General features: G+C 39.5%; 2 protein-coding genes across 3 annotated transcripts in view; both read right to left on the bottom strand.

The window, feature by feature from the left end:
• Positions 1–8,080, bottom strand: part of ahcyl2b (adenosylhomocysteinase like 2b) — a 45,257-nt gene extending 37,177 nt beyond the window's left edge. The window contains exon 1 of the mRNA XM_067428651.1: positions 7,685–8,080. Within this exon, the coding sequence (XP_067284752.1) occupies positions 7,685–7,996 (312 nt within the window). The 5' untranslated portion in view covers positions 7,997–8,080. The remainder of the gene's footprint in view (positions 1–7,684) is intronic.
• Positions 8,081–8,725: 645 nt separating this feature from the next.
• On the bottom strand, positions 8,726–15,465 carry tmem209 (transmembrane protein 209). 2 transcript variants are annotated; one of them, XM_067426966.1, is made up of 15 exons: positions 15,356–15,465; positions 13,948–14,117; positions 13,803–13,861; positions 13,517–13,648; positions 12,884–13,104; positions 12,587–12,785; positions 12,327–12,502; positions 12,081–12,152; positions 11,246–11,342; positions 11,031–11,156; positions 10,277–10,374; positions 10,072–10,186; positions 9,806–9,903; positions 9,648–9,721; positions 8,726–9,474 (listed from the first exon to the last, which is right to left on the bottom strand). In XM_067426966.1, the coding sequence occupies exons 1-15, from the start codon at positions 15,434–15,436 to the stop codon at positions 9,420–9,422; spliced, it is 1,773 nt and encodes a 590-aa protein (XP_067283067.1). In that variant the 5' UTR covers positions 15,437–15,465; the 3' UTR covers positions 8,726–9,419. The 2 variants fall into 2 exon arrangements, with proteins under 2 accessions (XP_067283067.1, XP_067283068.1); XM_067426967.1 differs by lacking the exon at positions 15,356–15,465 and adding an exon at positions 14,458–14,512.
• Between the last annotated feature and the right edge of the window lie 5,847 nt (positions 15,466–21,312).

Genomic DNA, 21,312 nt, shown 5'->3' on the forward strand with positions numbered 1-21,312 from the left:
CCTACTTAAAATCAATATGTAGATGACAAAGACATTTTTCAAAAGTTCTAACTTTATTTTTTTCAAGTAAAATATTTGAGGTTTGGTAGCGCCTACCTAAAAAATTTAGAGCTTGAAATAAGTGTGAAGCTCTTGAAAACATTTGGAAAGTGCTTGAATTTCAATCTCAAAAGGTTGTAAATGGTAAATGGACTGCATTTATATAGCGCTTTTATCCAAAGCGCTTTACATTTTTGCCTCACATTCACCCATTCATACACCGACGGCGATGTCAGCCATGTAAGGCGCCATCCAGCTCGTCGGGAGCAGCAGGGTTAGGTGTCTTGCTCATGGACACTTCGACACTTGGTCAGGTGGAACCAGGGATTGAACCACCAACCTTCTGGTTTGTAGACAACCTACATGAACCACTGAGCCACTGTCGCCCCTTTGCGGTTGTGCGAAGCATTCGACGCAGAATTCTCTTTTATAAACCACTTAAAGCTCTGCACAACAGAATGCTTCGCACAACCTTTTGAGATTGAAATTCAAGCACTTTCCAAGGGTTGTTATAAACCACAGAATTTTATCACATCAAACAGAGCTGACGTGGAGACCAGGAGAAACATTGAGACAACATGTGATCAGGTAGCCTAGAAATCTAGACGCACCCTAGCGGCAGCAAATCTAATCTGCCCGCGAGTGTCGTCTAGCAACTCTCAATACCCTTCTGAGCTGTATCGCCAAACTCTGGTCGGGCCAATCACATCGTGTATAGAGTCGGTGGGCGATAATGACGAAGGCAGAGTTGCGTTTGCGTGCTTCTAGTCAACACAGACACTGGCGAACGGCGGTCTTTCGAATCAGCTTTGATCACGACTCTGGAAGACTTGGAGTTAAGCTTTTCTCTGAGAAAAGAACAAAGAACGGCACTGAAGTCGTTCTTAAAAGGGGAAGATGTGCTCGGGGTTTTGCCGACCCGATACGGCAAAAGTTTAATCTGTCAGCGAGCTCTGCTTCACCTTCGTTGCTCTGGTTGGTGTAGCGCTATCCTATCGCGTGCAGAGGGAGTTTGAAAGACAACCGTTTATCCGCCCCTCAGATTGAGCCGTCAATGGTGGGTTTCCAGACCAAACATCTTGATGTGGGTCTGGCTTGTCAGGCTAGTGATCAGGGGTTTTAGTCACAAATCACCAACATTCACAATGATAACACCACATGGATTTAGTTGTCATTATTTACCTCAGGGTTCTGTGGTGAATTTAAACACTTTCTCACTGGATCTCCAGCGCTGTGTATCGGTGTCTGTCACGAGATCGGCCCGTGTCTGAGCTCGCGCTGCGTTTGTTGTCTGCGCAGCTCAAATGATTTCTCAGGGTAGCGTGGTTTCGTTCAGACTTCAAACACACTTTACAGTAGGGTACTGTTAATTGTTCTGGGAAAAACCGTACCAATTACGAATGACACTATGTTTTAAGACACTGTCCTTGTTGTTTGTGTATCTCTGTGGCAAACGTGCGCGGGGAGGGCTGAGCCATTGCGGGAGCCCAGAGGGGAGCGTCAACGGATGTTAAAGAGAAAAACGATTTTCATTCACATAAATCGACGTAAACTACACACACAAGTTAATCGATAAAAACGATTTATCGCCCAGCCCTAGTACAGACAAGACACCAAGGTTCAAAACGCACTTGATTTCTGGATTAATGGCAAAGTTTAACCATCATTGAGCAAAAGTTTGAGGTCTTGTCAGTTTAAACATTGAAGCGATTTTAAACCATTTTAGTGCAAGACGACACAAAAGAGAACTTGATTCTGAACCACTCGCATGCCGTTTTCTCTTCGCAAACCCCTAATTCGGTTCTCTTTCATGTCTATTTGTGCTTGAACAGACACATACATGTAAAATTACGTCAAAAAGCCTCCTCAAACACAGCCGCTTATGTCTTACGTGAATGTAAACAATTAAGAAAGAAAATGGATGCATATTTATATTGAAAGTGCATTAGTTCTTAAAGTGACAGCAGCTTAATATTTTTTTCTGCTGTCTGTGTTTAGATTTAGGTTTATACAGTGAAGACTATGCAGTGTTATTTTACATTTGATTATTCAATGTCTGTACCTGAATAGAGTTAGATTTACCTGAAAAACAAAGCGCTGTTTATTTCATTTGTATCTTTGTTCTATTGTATTTACCTATGGTTTTAATCTGTTTATTATTTTCTATGCAGATTCACTCCCCTACAAAATCACCCCAAACCATTCCACAATGATTCATTACTTCCAATTGAACTACTCATCTGGCGAAATCCATATCACGATATATATTGCAGAAAAACCAATATTACAATGTCAGTTTTCCAAAATTGTGCAACCATAAAGTAGACTTGTAAATATTATAAAATACAGTTTAAAACAGAGCTATTAAAAACCCAAGTGTACTTTTTTTATTCTAATAAATTAAAACATTTTGCTTTTATGTATCCTTGTTTCCAACTGTGATGTATCCTTTGCACTATTTTCATTGTTGTTTGTGTTCCTAAATTTGTTCAACTCTGGCACATATGTGCTCCTTAGTAAAAAGGCAAGCATCTGTTAAAGTCTGTCACACATCCTCCTGACAGAAGCAGTGAACTCGCACATGTGTTTGTTTGGCTGGCTCGCTTTCACCGTTGCCTCCGCAATACACAGAGTCATTAAGACATTCGAGAAGACTCTAGGTGATTTCAGGTGAACAAATCCTGCTGTGGTGAGGTTAGGCCAGTCTGAGGGAAAGAGAAATCTCAGCTGTGCCCTTTAAAGTGTTAGATGGTCCCGACTGAAGTGCACCATTAAGGTTGCTGCCAAGGACACCAAGTCATGGATGAGTGTTTGAGAGCAAGACAAGAGGATTCAGTGAGTGCACCGTTATCAGTTAGCAGCCTCAGTACAAAATGTGCAGTTCAATGTACACTCCTTCAAAGCGCCAGCCTCCATGACCACCACATAAACGCCACTTACCTGAGAGCACGTCTAGTTCTGTCTAAGCACACGTGTGGTCCTTTTTCTTAAGCTCTTAAGACAATAAGTAGCATAAACAGAATATGGTGACACAGGCCTTCCAGGAGGCATGCTATCATTCCCACATGACTCAAAGAGCAGACAAACACAAGCAGGTTCAACGTATAGGTCAGTCTCTCTGGTTCCATCCCACCATTAATCAGAGTGTCCAAACTTCACACCATAGTGAGAAATATTTTCCTGTCAACTGCTCGCTGAAATCTCAGTACACGTCATGTGAGCGATGAGGAACTGGAACGGAGACACGGTCCAAATAAGAGTACAAACTGCAGGTCTCCTTGACCCTGATTTCAAAGAAAAATATTCTAAACCCTTCCAAGAGAAAAATGGAGGAGTAAACATCATTATAGGTCACAAAAAAAGGTTGTTTAAGTGGTGTCTTCGTGTCGATGTGACCTTCATCTGTGGGTTTCACAAACATTAGCAAGATATCATTGTAATTTTTGGTGTGCAAATGAGTCCAATAATACATGAATATTTTAACAATCAAAGTGCCCTTATGATGCTATTTTAAAAGTCCTTACATTTGTTTCTGCAACATGCATTTATTTTCTCATAACACACATTGCAGATCACATCTTTCCTCACAGTATCTGAAATGGTCTGTTTGAAAATTCAGACTCTATAACCCTTTTCTTTCCACGAGCCTACGAGTTGGTCATACGTATTGTATGATTATTGGCTGCTATACATATTGTATAGTAAATACATATTGTAAATTAATATTACTCAGTATTAAATGCATAATTACACTGTTACAAATAGGGCAGTGCAATATATCAAAATTATCGAAATCTCATATGTGCATATCGCAATATGCATATCGCAACGGTACGCAATATCTGAATGATTTTAAAGGTCCCGTTCTTCGCATGTTTTCGAAGCTTTGATTATGTTTACAGTGTGCAATATAACATGAGTTCATGTTTCGCGTGTAAAAAAATATATATTTTTCACACAATTTACTTATCTGTATACCGCTGTTTCCTCTGTCCTAAAAACGGCCTGATGATTTCCTTGTTCTATGAAGTCCCTCCTTCAGAAACACGTAACGAGTTCTGATTGGGCCACCGCTTCCCGTGTTGTGATTGGACAGCAGCTTAGCGCACTCTGCCCGGAAAGGTCCCGCCTCTTACCATAACGGGGAGATGCAAGCGCTGAATGCGCGCTCTTCACGGGGGAGAGCAGCGAGACCACGCCCCCTATTTTGCGTGTTCTTGTGGGCGGAGGGTTCGTCAACAAACGGTTCTAGTGACGTCATTCCTGCAGGAAGTGCAAGGAAGGCTTTGAAAGGGAACTTCTGTTAAATAAATTATCCCGCTTGGCATTGAACTTTGAGCTTAATAATTTTACAGGTATTATTTATGCTCCAACAGCAACATTTCACACTAACTAAAGTTTGAAAGATGGAATCGCGAAGAACGGGACCTTTAATGGCTACTTCAACATTGTGAATACACACAGTTATGTCAAAATGGCTGTCTTGATGAGTATTCATGTAAACTCAGTAAACTCAATTCAGTTATGCTTTAAATGAACGATATCAGTTGAGGAAAGACACTGAATGTGTGTATAAAGGATCTGTGCATTAGCTCTTAAAGTGACAGGCAGCTAATACAGTAAACCTGTCACTGTCTGTCAAACAACAGAAGAACAAGAGAAAATCACTTTTCACTGTCACTTGTGCTTTTGGCTAAATAACCTTTGTGGCTTTATTAAGTGTTTATTTAATTAATGTGAAGACTTGTTTTAGTTCTTATTTTTAATAACAAAGATAAATAAAAAAATAATACAAATAATTGTCCTAGATCAGGCGTCTTTGTTTATCTGGATGTTCTTAATGTTCAGTTTTAGGTTGATATAACTATATATTATAAAGTCAAGCAAAGATTGTTTGGTATTTAAATATCTGCGTCCCATTTTTTGTTTGTTTACATTGACGTTAAAATTATATTGTCATATTTATGACATACATTTTTGCTAAAACGCAGCTGGTCACATTCAGAAGTTGTAGCGATGCTTTTTTCCACGCAGTTTTTAATTATTTATTTTTTTATATAATTGAAATAGATTTTACACACAAATAGCAATATTGTATCGCATATCAATATCGCATTATTTATCAAGATATTGCATATCACTTTTTTTTTCAATATCCCACAGTTACAAGGACACCTTGAATTAAAAAGTAACCTTTATATTTTATTTTAGCTTTATTTCAATGACCAAAAGCTATAAACAATAACAGCACTGCTCAGCTGAAGAAAGAAACAGCAGCTGATCTCCACAAGCCCCGTCTTGACCTGCTAGGCTATATTTGATAAACATGAGGCCTCAATTGGGACAAGTCAATTGGGACATAGCTTATATTTATAATTGCTGTAAAACAAGTTTTCCTGATCTTATCAAAAACCTTATTTAGGCTACACTAGTGCATATTACCTGTAACTAATATGATACTATAAATAAACCACCTATATATAACTTACTGGAACATTCCCCCGGTTTGTACCATATTCAAAAGTAACGTACAGGGCTTCCCCCACATCATCTGCGTCATGTCATAAGCCTGTTAGGTCTAAGCATCCTGGGAACTATAGCTTAGTGACATGACGTCACAACAATGCAAGGTATGCACAAAGCTCACGCCTGATGTAACACCAGCTATTAGCACCCCCTTTCCCCTCTACACCCTCAAACCCAGTCGTGCAGATTTTCACAACAATCCTGAGTCAAACTACAGGCCAGTCGCACCTACATGTGGTGGTGATATGGACAGGCATGGATTAGAGAGACACGTCACTGCCCTCCCCCTTCTCTTGCCACTTTACACAAGCTACAGTGGTGTGATGTAGCACATTTAACGGGGAACAGCAAGAATGCTTTATGGGTGATTAAATTAAGTGGACGCTTTCTTCTTTTTAGAATAAAGTTGCATGACAATGTCAAGATTGAATGAAGAATAATTTCCCCACATTGGCACCAAAATATTATCCATGTGATAAGATCACATTTATTTCACATCAATTTTTGGTCAAGATCTTGTATTGACAATGCAAGAGTCCAGCACTCTGTAAAGTCTCCTCCAGCACATCCCAAAGACTCAATGCATTTAAAATCTGGACTCGGAGGTGGCAATTCATGTGTGAAAATGATTCTTCATGCTCCTTTCCCAACCATTCTTTCACAATTTGAGCCTGATGAATCTTGACATGGTAATCCTGGATGGACATGATGTTTCCTAGTTCCTAAATGGCTGACTTTTGCCAAACATATAACTAACATGTTAGAAACCCATCATAGACGTTATGCACTCGCAGGCTCGTTCTGCATCAAAATCTTGGCTAATAATTTATCCTTGAACTGTACACCATCTTCTGTTTGTCAGCTAAGATAAGACAATAAAGATACTTTTTTTATTGATAAGAGATTCATTGAGAGAACAGTCTCCTTTAAGTCCTTCCAAGAAACGGTCAAGGCAGATAAGAGTCAAATCTAAGAGAACCGGCAAATTCCCATAATAACATAATCTATCCCAGCCTAGCCACACAAAGTTTATGACAGAAAGAGGCGTCACAGTATTGGCAGGGTTTCATTCCCACTGACACATAATAGAAGACTGACATTTCTAAAGTTATATCACACTTTGGGGGAAAATGCAATTGCAGAGAAGCAGAAGTTGTCAATGTTCGAAGAGACTAAATCTGTAACCTTCACATAAATACGAGACATTGCTTTTGAACAAAGAGCAGAAATTGCATGTCTTTAAATTTCAGAAAGTCAGCTGGCAGGGCTTCCCGATGAGAACACATGGACAAAGCAACCTAATCATAACAGGACAATTGAACGGCCTCGCTCCAGTATTCTTCAACAAATGCCACAAAACTGACTTGCATACAATCGAAAAATGCCTTTCTACTCTTTGAAAGTGAAAAGCAAAACTAGATATGTATGTTTACATGACAAACATTGAGCACTGGCTATTATAGCATACGAGAAAAAAAATGTCAATGCAACTCAAATAAAAGAAAGCATATCATTTTAACATTCATAGCTGATCACAACCTACAACTATACAAGAGAAATCTGTTTTTATCTATGATCATGGCACAAATGGGACTATAAAGAAACTTGGGTAGCACTACACCACTCATTAAAATTAAGCTTAAATCATGAATCAAACAATAGCATGAAAGAGCATTTAAACTGAAATTGTTACATGCATTGTTGAGATGTACATCAACTACTTATCTAAAGCACTACGCCTTTTCTTTTTCTTTTTTTGCGAAAGACCTAATTATTAAAGTTATTATAAAAGTGTTTCATACACATGATGTTTGGGAACTGAATGTTTTGCCCCGGATAAAACGCATGCAGCGCCACGACACACGCACTGCGGGTCTCTTTCTACCATTAGAAACAATCACTCACGCGGCTCTGAATCACCGTGATCAGATCAAACCCCGGGTGGAAGCACTCGGTAGATCTGCCACCGATCATCCCCTGACAGCTAGGAGGTAAATGAACGTGAATTTACAGCTGTTACGGTGCTAGTAAAGGTCTGATAGGCCAGAATCATCGCCGCACAATGACACAAGGCAGCGGGTGAACGGTACAACACGAGCTCCATCACAGTTCACGTTACCTTTTTCATTCGCGGTGCCTCGGCTACGGTGCCATCGCAGTTGACAAACGCCTCGCCGCCGTTCTGCTGCTGGTCCGGTCGCTTCATCGCGGACGCCTGCGGCATCTTCACGGGGTTCGGAGAGACGGTCACCGGGCTCGGCTCCCCCACCGCGGCCGCCGCTACCGCTGATGACGACGAAGTAGAGTTATTTTCACTCTTCTTATCCTCTGCCTTGGGTGGCAGCGGAGATATAGCGGGGAGAGAGTCTTTGCCGGCCACGTCTTTTAATTCGACCTCGGCCATTTTCGCTGCCACAGCCTGGACTGACATCGCTGCGAACCGCACGGTGATTTTTTTCCAATACAGAGAGCAGCGACACACACGAACGGATACGCACGGTGGAAGGACGCACGGCGCAAAGCATTATGGGACATGCAGTTCACGTTACCATAGCGTCTACTACGCATCGTGTTACTCATCATGGATAATAATAGTGAACGAACGGCAGTGGTAGTAATTACGATTTCCCCCCAGAACACACACACAAATATGTGCACATTATGTAAACAATCGATTTGACACTTACACTAATATTATATTATTGTTTTTGTATTTTTATTATACTATAAGATTTATAAAAATTTCTCAATATTCAGTTTTCAAACTCTAACAAATATTACTTTGTACCAACATAAAATTACTGTAGCAGTAGTGGTACATCATATGATAATACCATGGTACAGAATTATTACCATGTTTACATACCATGGTATTTCCATAGTGATTCAAAGAATAGTATGGTTGTGCCACGCATTTCAGTTTGAACACTATTGGAAGACTCTTCTTATATTTCTCTTACACCTTATGCATGAACTTTATAAAGCAATTTCACGTGGGCATTCTAGGAAATTCCAGCTGTAGAACTGGTGAAGCTGGAAAGACTTATAAAAAGCCACATTGTGTTCTTATCGTTTATAATCATCCGTAGGAGTGCAGCACTACCATCCAGTGGTTAACCGAGGGAATAGAGTTCAAAACTTTTTGAGTAAAAAACATTAGAACAATGCTGGGCTTTTATTAAATTGAATACCAAAGACAAAAGTGGAAGCTCATTTCACTTCAAGTTTCACTTTAGACAATATAAAATACAAAAAACGTAAACATTTCTTGCTGATAGTGTAATTTGGCAATGAAGATCAAGATCACCTATCCTCCGAGCTCTTCTGTACATTGTCATGGTAATTGTGAAATAAGAGAGCAAGTAAATGAACATTATTACACCAAACTGTCTACACCAAAAGCAAAATTGTCATGGTTATAACAGGTGTTCATTTATACAGCAAAATAAAGAAAAGGTAAAGAAAAACTACCAGTAACTGCTTTTAAAATTCCTCAAACTCCTGCTGTGTCCATTCTCCCTGACCAGCCTGAAAGACTTTACATTCGTATAACTTATAATTCGTATACATTGTTTTTCTTGTATGATGACCAAATACAAAAAATATTTATACAATAATCCAGTGGAACAAGGTCTATTTTGACTCAGTTTCAAGCCATAAATATGTCAGCGTTGACGTTTAAAACATTTTCTTCAGCTAAAATGTCTTTCTGTGCTTAATCTGTATTTGCATTAAGTTTGTGAGAGTACGACGTGTCTCAAAAACATTCAACATCACAAGAATGTAAAGGTAAAAAAAGTCATCACATCTCAAGGCTTGTGCGGTTTTTCCTCTAATTGGCAAACAGGACCATCTCAGTCCCCAAAGATCCAGAGCACATTCACTCCTGAAAGACCGAGATTCACTCTCCTGTTACAAAACAAAAAAAAAGTGTGGTAAAGGTTTCATCCATTTGGTACTTAAGTGTAACAACATACTTTCAAAATTCAACAAGAGCATCCAAAGTAAAAACAGCTATTCTAGCCATACAATTCCTTAAAACCAAGCAGATCTGTCAGATAACATGACGGATCTAAACTCACCCTAGCATGCCGGACTCCTTGGTTTTGATTATGTAGAGGAACATGAGGATGGTATGAAACAAGTTATTTCTGCCCTGTGAGAAAAGATGAAAAAAGCATTAGTTACAAGAACAGAAGAGTTACTTTAAAGTAATTATGGTTAGAGAGTATCTACTCACCTTCGGCAAGCTGTAGATGTGTCCCTGGTAGACGAGCTGATAATGAGGAGGGTTTGTGCTACTTTGATGGATGCAGAACAGGTTCTCATTGGACACATCTGTTAGAAATTCAAACATAAATTGTCATATTTGATATTGTTGCTGCACCTCTCCTTCCCGGTCTGTCAGTAACGCTCTGCTTGGGGGGTATGTAGTTCTTCGTATGTAGAGAATAACTCCCTTTGGAGATTTTAGCTTTGAAGAGAAAATCCATTATCTGGGCATACCTGGTTTATCTGGTGTCTGTATAAAATGCTGGGATGTAAAGGTTTTTCCGTCTGGATATTTAGGATGTGGCGGGAGCCGTGAGTCCAGGTATGTACACAGCACATGCATCAGGATCTGATGAGCACAGAAGTGGAGTGGATTATTGATCTTCTCTAAACTCTAATACAACAATAAAATGCTGCAAAAAAGTTTGGAAGAACACACAGCAGAGTCTGTCGGAAGGTCCGTGTCCCATTTGCGGTTTTTCAGATCTCCTCCTCCGTTCCAGCGGAAAGAGCTCATGCAGCCACTGTGGGCTAGTTCTGCAAGACAAGAGCAGTGACACAAATGAACACATCTGTTCATTATATAGCTAGCCTAGAAATCTAGACGCACCCTAGCGGCAGCAAATTTAATCTGCCCGCAAGTGTCGTCTAGGAACTCTCAATACCCATCTGAGCTGTATTCCTCACAATCTGGACGGGCCAATCACATTGTGTATAGAGTCGGCTGGCGGGGCCATAATGACGACAGCCGAGTTGCGTTTGCGTGCTTCTAGTAAACACAGAAATTGGCGAACGGCGGCAGTCTTTCGAATCAGCTTTGACCGCGACTCTGGAAGACTTGGAGTTAAGCTTTTCTCTGAGAAAAGAACAGAACGGCACTGAAGTCATTCTTAAAAAGGGAAGATGTGTTCGGAGTTTAGCCGACCGGATACGGTGAATGTTTTATCTATCAACGAGCTCCGTTTCTCCTTCGTTGCTCTGGTTGGTGTAGCGCTATCCTATTGAGTGCAGAGGGAGTTTGAAAGACAACCGTTTATCCGCCCCCCAGATTGAGCTGTCAATGGTGAGTTTCCAGACCAAACATCTTGATGTGGGTCTGGCTTGTCAGACTATGATATAGCACTACAGAAAGACTAAATATATTAGTGTTTATGCCCGATTGATATCATCAGTGAATTGTGTATTCTGCTCACCCTTGATTCTCTCCACGAGATACTCCTGGTTTGGCGTGATGTCCAGATACTGAACGATAGCATTGAGGGTGGGGATTGCAGATGCTTTGACCACAGCAGCTTGTTTGAGACTGCTGATACTGGCCTCTTCATGAAACAAAGACAACAGAATTTAGACATAATGGAGTAAGCTCAACCTTTTACATTTTAATATCTTTGGAAGAAAAGATGATTACCTCCGATCTGTAGCTCAGGGCAGCCTATCCTCCTGAACTGACTGTTGACAGAGTCCATCTCTTTGACCAGATGAACTAGAATGGTATCATTTATCCACTGCAATAATAAAGAGAAAAAGATTGACAATTATGGAAGGAAGAATGGATAAACATTTTGGACAATTTATGATGGACAGAAGGACAAACATTTTAGACAATTTATGTTGGACAGATGGACAAACCATTTGAAATATTTATGATGGAAGGATGGATGGAAATTTTGGATGATTTATAAAGGACAGATGGATGGAAATTTGACAATTTATGATTGAAGGATGGACATTTTAAACAATCTTTAAAGGACAGCTGGATGAACATTTTGGATAATTCATGATAATTCATGATGGATGGAAATCTTGGATGATTGGAAAAAATATCCCTTCATCCTAAATTGTCAAAAAAATAAGGGGTACAAATTTTGGATGGATGAATGGAAATTTTAGGAAATTTAAATTTATTTTTGATAATTTAACATGAATAGATGGAAATTTTGGACAGTTTATGATGGACGGATAGATGGATATTTTGAAAAATGTATGATTAGCTGATTAATGGAAATTTGGACAGTTTAGGATGATGGATGGAAATCTTGGATGGAAAAAATATTAATCCATCCTAAATTGTCAAAAATGTAGGGATTAGGGCATTCAACTTTTGAATGGATGGAAGAATGGACATTTTAGAAAATGTAGGATGTATAGATATTTTGCACAATTTAGGATGGGTACAAATTTGGGATAATTTATGATGGACGGATGGATGGAAGTTTTGGACAATTTAGGCTGGATGGACTCACATTTCTCAGTTTAGCAGTCCAGCTGTCAATACTCTCCATCACCACACGACTTGTTGTGATTCTTGCCCAGACCTGTAATACATTTACATTTATGCATTTGGCAGACGCTTTTATCCAAAGCGACTTACATTGCATTTTAAGGTACACATTTTTTGTAAAACTTTAGTTCAATTGATTTTTAAATGAAAACAAACAAAAGCATTAGATGAAGATGCTTTGACATTTTGCTATCCCTCTCATCCTCACCTCTTCAGCAGCTTGTTTGGAGCCCAGCTCCGTGTCGTCTTTATTGGCAGACGGTGCCTGTGAACGGCAGGCCGGCTGGTACTGAAACTTCCTCAGGCTCTGTGCATAATCCCCCACTGAACGACTGTAGTTCCAGAATGACGGGCTGTGTCTTGGAGATGTTGACTCTGGACTTCCTAAATAAGAAAATATTGCAATGATGAAGTCTTAGCACAGCCACAGTTTGATTCAACACCTTTATATCCATCCAGGACTCTTACCCAGTTGACTAAGGTGGCTTTTCTCCTCCTCCGAACGCAAAAACTTCTCCAAAGTCTTTAGGTCATCGATGTAGTCCTCCTTGCCTCCGGGTGATTTAAAGACAGATGGGGACGTGCGGTAACGAGCACGAAGACTGCTGCCCTCTGCCGGTCCAAGGTTGCTTGCATACGGAGAAGAACTCGGACTATAGTTCAACACCTGCAGATATAAGCATAAAGGGAAATGCAGTGGTTGCATGACCAGAATAAATGAATAAAAACAGTTAAGTTTTAAAGAAGCATTTCAGAATGCTCAACCTTTCCAAATGCCATGGGGGGTGAAAAGGATCCTCCTGCTGAAGAAGGACTGCTCAGAGGCGGACTGAACCCAGAGACACAGCTGGGGGAAAACTTGGGACTGGTGCTTGAGGATCGTGCAGGACTAAAACTGAGAACATTCTGTCCCTGCAGGGGCGATGACTGGACTGAGACCGGAGCTTCTTTTTTCTCTTGTTTCTGAGGTGGAGAGGCTTGAATCCCTAATAAAAAGCATTTTATTATACATTTGCACATTCAATTTCTTACTTGAAAGCTAATATTAAATAGACCTCCTGTACTTGACCAACTTAAAGCACTGTTTTTGTCATGATTTATTATTTGTAATTTCCATGTGCTCATAATCTGTAATCAAAATAACTTCCTTTCCCAACCCTATCACTCACGTGAGATCCACCAATAGCAAACTACAGCCATCCAATCAATTCCAGACAAACAAAATTAAGTCCCATCCTACATTTATCCTTCTTCAAAAAGCTGTTTCACTCAGATATATGTCCAAATAGGAAATTAAAGACTACCGAAACTTCAGTTTCATCTCGACTTTAAATCAATTTGTTTTAAACGGGTGTAAGAATTAACAATAGCTGTTGGCTTTGCTTTGCATTAACTCACCTGAGCCCCGTAGTCCAAGAAGTTGATGCTGTACTGGACTGACAGCAATTGTGGATGGAGCCATAGTGTACTTGAAATACTTCCAAAAGTCAAAGAGCGCATTGAGACTGAACAGAGAAGCCAAGGCAAGTTCTGTCCAAAAAAAACATAGTTAGATGAAAAGAAACATACTAGATGATGGTCCGTTGCAAGAGGATGATCATATTTGGGCGTCTGTGCCATCTAAAAGATTGAAAACTCTTGTATTAGATTAATGACACCCTTTAAGATTTTATTCTATGCTTACCAATATACCAAATGGGCCAGTAGGTTATATTGTAGTATCTGCTAAGAAGCTTTCCAGACCTAGACAAGACAAGGTGACTTGGTTACCTGTGGTTCAGAAGACACATCAGAGTAGGGACTATCATTTTAAACATGCATGAACTCACATCTCAGTATAGATCATCCCAGCCAGAGACATATTCAGCACCGCCCATGCTAGGACAACCTGCCGTGCCTGTTCCTCCCTCCTCAGCTTCATGGTTTTGTCGATGAGGGAGGTCATGCCTTCCCTTGATGGGGTCATATCTGCACTAGATCCTCTACTACACCATAAGCTCTTGTGATAAAACAGAAAGAATAAACAGACTATAGCAAAAGGCACATAATGCATATCAAGGCATCTGAACGACTCCAATACGATTACACTGCTTTGCGTCTAAATGAAAATAAAACTATACTATTGTGAATGTGACACCTTACTGGTATCATACTCAATGTTAACGAGATGTAATGTTCAGTTGCACTATGAGCCTTTCAGGCAATGTGCACTTGTAACGTTACTTCCCTACAACTCTACACTGGAGAACTCAGGACACAATAAACAAGAGACGAAAAAACATATGGCTTTTAGAGGTAAACTGCAGCTAAACTCAGTTTAAAGTGTGTTTGATACATACTTCCTCTTCAATAGTCCTGCATGAACGCGGTAAAGTAAAGAGAGTGAGCACAGCAGCAAATAAATTGCGTTTGAATAACGTTTCAAAATAAAAGTCTCTAAACGCAAATCAGCTACTTTTTGTAGAGTACCAGTTTGTAACTTCGGTGAATTTATATGGACAGTAGATATGCTAGAATTGTTTGAATATATTGTATTTAATGTCTCACTCTTGATATGATGATTTAAAAACATTTTACTTTATTATTATTTTTATTTGTCAGAAAGGAACAACTGACGATATTTTCATTAATTTAGAACAGCATACGATTTTTAACACACACACACACACACACACACACACACACACACACACACACACACACACACACACACACACACACACACACACACACACACACACACATATATATATAATTAATATAATTATTATTATTATTTTATTTATTTATTTATTTTGCGCATTACAAAGCCCCGAAAAAAACTTAGGCTAAATCGTGCACACCATTTATATAACTCGAGGGAACGAATTAGTAACTCGTTTCTTTTCTTTTCTTTTCTTTTCTTTTCTTTTCTTTTCTTTTCTTTTCTTTTCTTTTCTTTTCTTTTCTTTTCTTTTCTTTTCTTTTCTTTATGTCATGTGCAGGGCTCCGTAGTATTTGTTTTTAATAATTTACAATATAATATAAATTCAGACTGATATAATGCAACAAATTCTCTGCAAATCCTCTTTTAAACACCAGAGGTCAGCAAGACACTGTGCAACCACCATCTATCCAGTACTATATTCCAGCACAACCTATGGCTATGGGCGCAACGGGCCCATTATTAAGCCCGTTTTTTTACAGTCTATGGTCCACACGGAGACGCGTTTATCCGTATACGTATGAATGTTGTACAGTATCAGCGTTTCGTCCGCACGGATCAGGCGTTTTGGAAGCATGAATCCGATATTTTCTGAAAAACCGGGTCCCGAGCATAAATCTGAAAACAATAATCTAGCGTTTCGTGTGTGCAACCAATCCAATTTGTGAAACGGTGATGTCATCACTCTACGTCACTACGGTGAAGGTGTACAACTACGGGCACTGGGCATGCGCACAACAATATTTCGTCATGTAATTACCGTATTTGCATTATTGTAAGGGTAGGTTTAGGGTTGGGGTAGGTGTAGGCGTTAATAAAACACATCTTTTAAGTAGCAAATATATTTATTGTTAGTTTATCGTGAGATTTTGCCTCACCTTCTCATGCCCCTTCTAGCCATAACTCTTCTTCTAGGATTTTAGTGTATTTATGTGGCAAAATTACAGCGCCACACACTGGCCTGGCATCTATACTACAGTCTTTTTCAGTGGGTTTGAGTGCTGTGTCCGCAGATATTTCTTGAAACGAGAAAAAAAAAGATCGGATTGGGAAAGCTTGCTTCATGTGGACGGGGCAGTCTTGCCTTATAGCACAGCTGTGATAAAGACAGAGGCCATACGGCTTTACCTGGAGTCGAGGAGAGCTGCCATCTCTCATTTAGTCATCATTTGGGTGTTTTTCTTAGTGTAAAGTGCCTTTTAATAACTGAGAACCTAAGAACCTGATGTTAAAAGTTCTTATGGAATCTTAGAAGCCAACAAAGAACATTTAATCCATTAATCCAATATTAATGATGTTTTGAACTGTGAAAGCAATGCATCCTGGGGTGTGAGGGCAGGTAAGCGAATCTATTCTCAGAGTTGGAGCTGGCACTGGATCCCATCTGCAGCACAGTTATGTGTGTGTGTGTGTGTGTGTGTGTGTGTGTGTGTGTATGCGCGATGACATCATACGTCTGAGTTCTTGCCTCCGTAATTGGCCCGTTTCCTCCACCGGCGTGGAACACACAAGTGAAGCCAGACACATGCTCACAGGGATTTTCCAGAAAGACGAGGGGCCCAGTTTTAGGGACGCTACGGAGCTAGGGCTGAAAACGACTGTAAATGTCACAAATGAATGAAGGGCCTCAACCCAAAATGCAATCTGATCCAGTGCGCCCCTGGGCAGAGCCGTTTGATCTGCTTCACATTCCACCCCCACAGCCAAAACACCATCTCCATGTTCTGACATTATCAGAACTATCTGCACATGCTGTTAGGAGCTGCACTGTTGTGTTTTTTACTTGATGGCGCTTTCTGACATGATGATCTAATTGATCGGAAGCCAAATGCTAATTTACCAGATGCCGATGCTTTTAAAATAGGCATTTTTTTGAGTTAACATAGGCTATAGCCTACACCCTTATAAGATATTTGGCATGAAAATCTGGAGCCTTTCGAGGGACGTCTTTTGCAGACTAATGATCTGCATGCACTGTAAAAAAAAAATCCAACTTATGTATTGTATGACAAGTTCAGCTTTTAAAGTTTATTCAACATGAAAAGAGTTGAGATAACTCAAACAAAGTTTGTACTACTATTGACCCTAAGTTGAGAATACTCAAAAATGTACTGCAGCTGGTTGCCTTAAACTTTTAAGTTTTCTCAATGTTGTTTTTTTTTTTAACAGTGTGATGGATCACCGAGGTCTATGTTTCAATGATCATTTGTCTTTATAGAGCTGTCACCAGTGTTGTTTAGGGTGATACGTTGGCATGTAGTTGCAAAGTTACTTAGAATAATGTCTATGTGGACCATAATTTTTGTTTAATATTTGTATTTTATCAGAAATTTAAATTTTAGTTAACTATAATAACCATGCCTGCATGCGGTCACTGCATAATTCAAAGGCATATCTGTGCTTTTTCCTCCAGATTAGTCTTGCATGCCAACACTGTGATGTATCCAGTCAGCAGAGCTCTAACTATTGCTTCCATGACTTGTGCCAAAAGAGTCGTGTGTGTAACACAGAGCTGCTAATGTTTCACATTGATTTGACTGCAGCACTGTACTGAATCGCAGCACCATTACCTCACTGTAGCAGCATTTGCCGCCGGTGTCTCTATCTGCACCATTAGCAGATGCACACTGTTGGCCAGTGATGTCATTCAGCTCACCATGGGAAAGAGCAGAAAATTACGCTTTGCAAATTTGCTGCTAAATACTAAACACTCTTCGCTACTAATTTGCCCTTTCACCATATCCCAGAATTCCATGCAGGGCGTCCTGGCTGTGAAACTGATGATGCGGCGAATACAATTCCATTGCGGAATATGCAGTCAAAATTTGATTCTAATCTAAATGAACATACCATTAACCCTTATCGCACACAAAGTTGTCTGACTGACAAATTCTGAATGGGACTGAATATGCTGACACGTCTGAAATATAATGCAAACATGCATATTGTGTTGTGTACCCAAATATTTCTGTGGCAGGGTTGTCAGCTAAATGATCAACAAGTGTTTATACATTAAACTTGTTCTTGACCTGATTCATACAATTTTTCTTTATAATATCCTGGATCATCATCTCTCGAACTCAATTAATATAATGATGAGACACATGAAACTTGCCAAACGACATGATTTCTAAGCAAAGCAGACCTGCCGGTTAATGGCCTGGTTTCACAGACAGGGCTTAGATTAATCCAGGATTAGGTTTTAGTTCGGTTAGGACATTTTTTAATTCGTTTTTATAAGCATGCCTGTAAGTGTGCATCTTGAGACAAAGCAATACCACTGACATATTTTAAGATATGCCAGATAAAGTTTCTTTCAGTTAAAAACATGCATTTTAGTTTAGGACTATAGTTTAAGTGAAACCGGGGGAGTAAGTGTTGAAAGATTGCAACATACAATATGTAATCAGATTACTTTTTGATGGAACAAAGAAAAGTATTAGAAATTTACACATACATTTTTTTCACATTATTTTCAGTTGAGTTTGCTTAAATATTTTAAACATACTAAACTAAAATTCTATCACTTCTTCATAACAAATATAATAAAACACATTACCTTCTACTTACTGTGGCTGTTTTAGTAAATACAGGACTTTGGATCCAAATGCAGTACACTCAAAAATTATAAAATATTAAGTATTAAAAAAAAAGTATAAATAAAAAGTATGAAAAAATATTCAGGCCCGATATGACACATTTAAATTATGTCCACTTTACTTAAACATATCTAGTTTTATCTCAACTTTATTTAATTGTGTTCAATCAACCTAATATATTTAAAACTGAAGTTTACTTAATTTATTTGTGTTAAAACTACATCAAATATTTGTGCTGACACAACTAACTGTGCAGTGAATCTGTAGTTCCCAGCATGCTTTGCAAGGGACTGCGCTAGGAAAGAAAATGTAGGGATTCAAGTGTTTTTCAGTAAAGGGAAATATGTTGATAGTTTATGTTACAGTGAGAAATTCAAATGGTTTGGATTTAGTCAAAGAAATTTTGTCAGCTGTACTTGAATTTCTTTTGTTCACATAACTAAATTGTTATTTGTAAAAATTGCTCAATGTTGTGCAACCTCTTGACGCATCCTTTTAAAGTAAATTCAACAAGTAATTTTTTGAGTGTATAAAGTTTATTTAAACAAAATTACCAGGCAGAGAATCAAAGAAATCAGGCAGAGAACAAGATAATCCAGACATGGGGAAAACAGAAAGGGGCAGTTTACACAACAGCGTTTTTAAGTGTTTTCAGCGTTCAGTTTCACTTGCACCATGGCGGATTCGCTATTTACATGACAAAGTTTGCAAGCGGAAAGACTTTTATTTTATAATATTAAAATATGTTTTCGTGCTGAGTGTCCCTGTGTATAATAAGCAGTGTAATATGCACCCGCCTATAGGCGCATATTACTAATGTGCCCTTTAAATCAGCACTAGGTGACTTTTCAACCTTCATAATACATTTTCAAGACTCTTGTGATGATACATCGACTTACAATAGGTTGAATGACACGTCTGCCATAGCTTGTCGGGGTCGGTATTGTTTTTAATCATACTTTTAAACTTCGGGTTTCGGGTAGTAACCCGAGAACAAAAAGAAACACAAAATTCGACTGCTTTACGGCATATACGTCACTTCCACCAACACTTCCTTAAATTCGGACGTGTGAGCTCAACTTTGTTCGTCGGATAATATAGTCATGTCCGAAGCAGCACAGACAAATAAGAAAGAAGAGGTTTTGTTGGAGGAAAGCAATAAGAGGAAACGAAAAAGTGATTAAAGGCAGGACGAGGATCAACATGTGACCAGCGTTTGCTCGTCGGCGTGAGCTGAAGGAGGCGTGCCCGACCGATGCTGTCCTGCTTGTTATGGTGATTACCGACCACTCAAACATTGAACTGAAGTATCATATAGATTCTGTAAAACGGTAACCAATAGACTACTATAATGACGCTGGCTTGTAAACGTGAGCATCGTGATTATTTGGCGTCTGAAAAAAATAAAACCCATGAAATTATATTCATATGACATGCTGAAGCATATGCCACTGACTGTACCTGGGGTGAAGACATTTCACACGCGCCGCCAGAAGAACACCTGCATGTGAACTCCTCCTGCAGTGTTCAGGGGAACCGTTAGTGCTGCACCAACCCGCGGGACGCTTTTATGAAGTTATTTGGCCCGCCCCGCACCACTGTATATATTTTTACAACCCGCCGCGCACCCGCGACTATTAAATAAACATACGGGGTCCGCAACCCGCGCTATCAGGGTTGTCATGTCAACAAATGCACGCGCGATGACATCCCCTGATGTAGGATGACAGAGCTTATGACAGTAGTTTTAGACATTATTTTTTCCAAATTGTAGGGGGACCCCGAGAGCAAAGGTTGCCAAGTGCTGCTTTAAATAACACAAATAATACTGCACTATTGACTTTAGATTTGTTGGCCAATGGTCGTTTTCAGTTAATCAAAATAGCAACACACCAACAATGCGTCTGAAAACACCTGGTTTTCAGACCAGCACGTCTATGGGCCAACAGTGCATTTGCTATTTAAACAATGTAGCGCTGGACGGGAAAATAATAACTGTCGGGCTGAAACTAGCAAAATACACTACAGTGCTATAGGGTGTTTAGTGTTTATTTGCAAAGTGACATTTCCCAATAAGCAAGGAATATATTTGTTGAGGATGCAATTCTATATTTCCTGATATGGAACTTGTGTCCGGAACCAGCGGGAGAATCTGATCCCTGGAGAGGTCACCACAGTCCTGGGAAGAGCTGTCTCGAGATCAGGGAAATCTCTCTTCTTTGCTATTCTTCCCTCTCTCCCTCTCATATACAGTACGAGTAGGTCAGTGCAGGCCAGTTTTCACAGACATTCAAGTATTAACAATGGAAGATCATCTCTGCTGCTCCTCACACAATCAGTCGCTGCTGGGAAGGGTCAAGAACCTCCTCGGACTTGACCCTGCGGAGAGGGTCAAAAGAGTTTTTTTCCAAGGGGCATCGGTTATTATTAGACTATCTGTGAAGATAAACTCAAGCGATCTATGTGGGAATGAATTATCTGAGTCTTCATTCTCATCAGCGCTCTATTTATGCTGATTTTCTTCAGTAATCATAGAGTGACGCTGTAATATGAATATGTTGTGGAGGAATAACACACTCACTTGAGCTCTATGCCAAAAACACTGCAGTACTTTTCACTGAATCATGGGAAAATCAGATCTGCCCATGTTGGTATGGGAACTCTATTCTTGGAGTGTGGGATGGGCACTGTGGAACCCACTTTGAACATAACATTATTTTTCTGGTTTTATGAGTTTTTGAAGTGAGACTTTTGGATGTTTTACTGGTTATGGCACACACTCAGAGACCTTGTTCCAGACAGGGTTATTATAGTTAACTAAAAGGCAAGATTTCTTATTTTCATGTATATGTTGGCTTAAAAAAGCCCAACATAGTGATCTACTATTTAAG

The sequence above is a fragment of the Pseudorasbora parva genome, chromosome 20 (genome assembly GCF_024679245.1).
Source record: "Pseudorasbora parva isolate DD20220531a chromosome 20, ASM2467924v1, whole genome shotgun sequence".
Taxonomy (NCBI): domain Eukaryota; kingdom Metazoa; phylum Chordata; class Actinopteri; order Cypriniformes; family Gobionidae; genus Pseudorasbora; species Pseudorasbora parva.

Bases quoted from the DNA above. Each gene is read 5' to 3' on its own strand.
- tmem209 (XM_067426966.1), bottom strand. From the start codon at position 15,436: ATGCTCGGGACCCGGTTTTTCAGAAAATATCGGATTCATGCTTCCAAA. The intron at 12,786-12,883 runs GTTGAGCATTCT...TTATATCTGCAG, and splicing joins CCCCCATGGCATTTGGAAAG to GTGTTGAACTATAGTCCGAG. The intron at 11,157-11,245 runs GTAATCATCTTT...TGTTTCATGAAG, and splicing joins CCCTGAGCTACAGATCGGAG to AGGCCAGTATCAGCAGTCTC.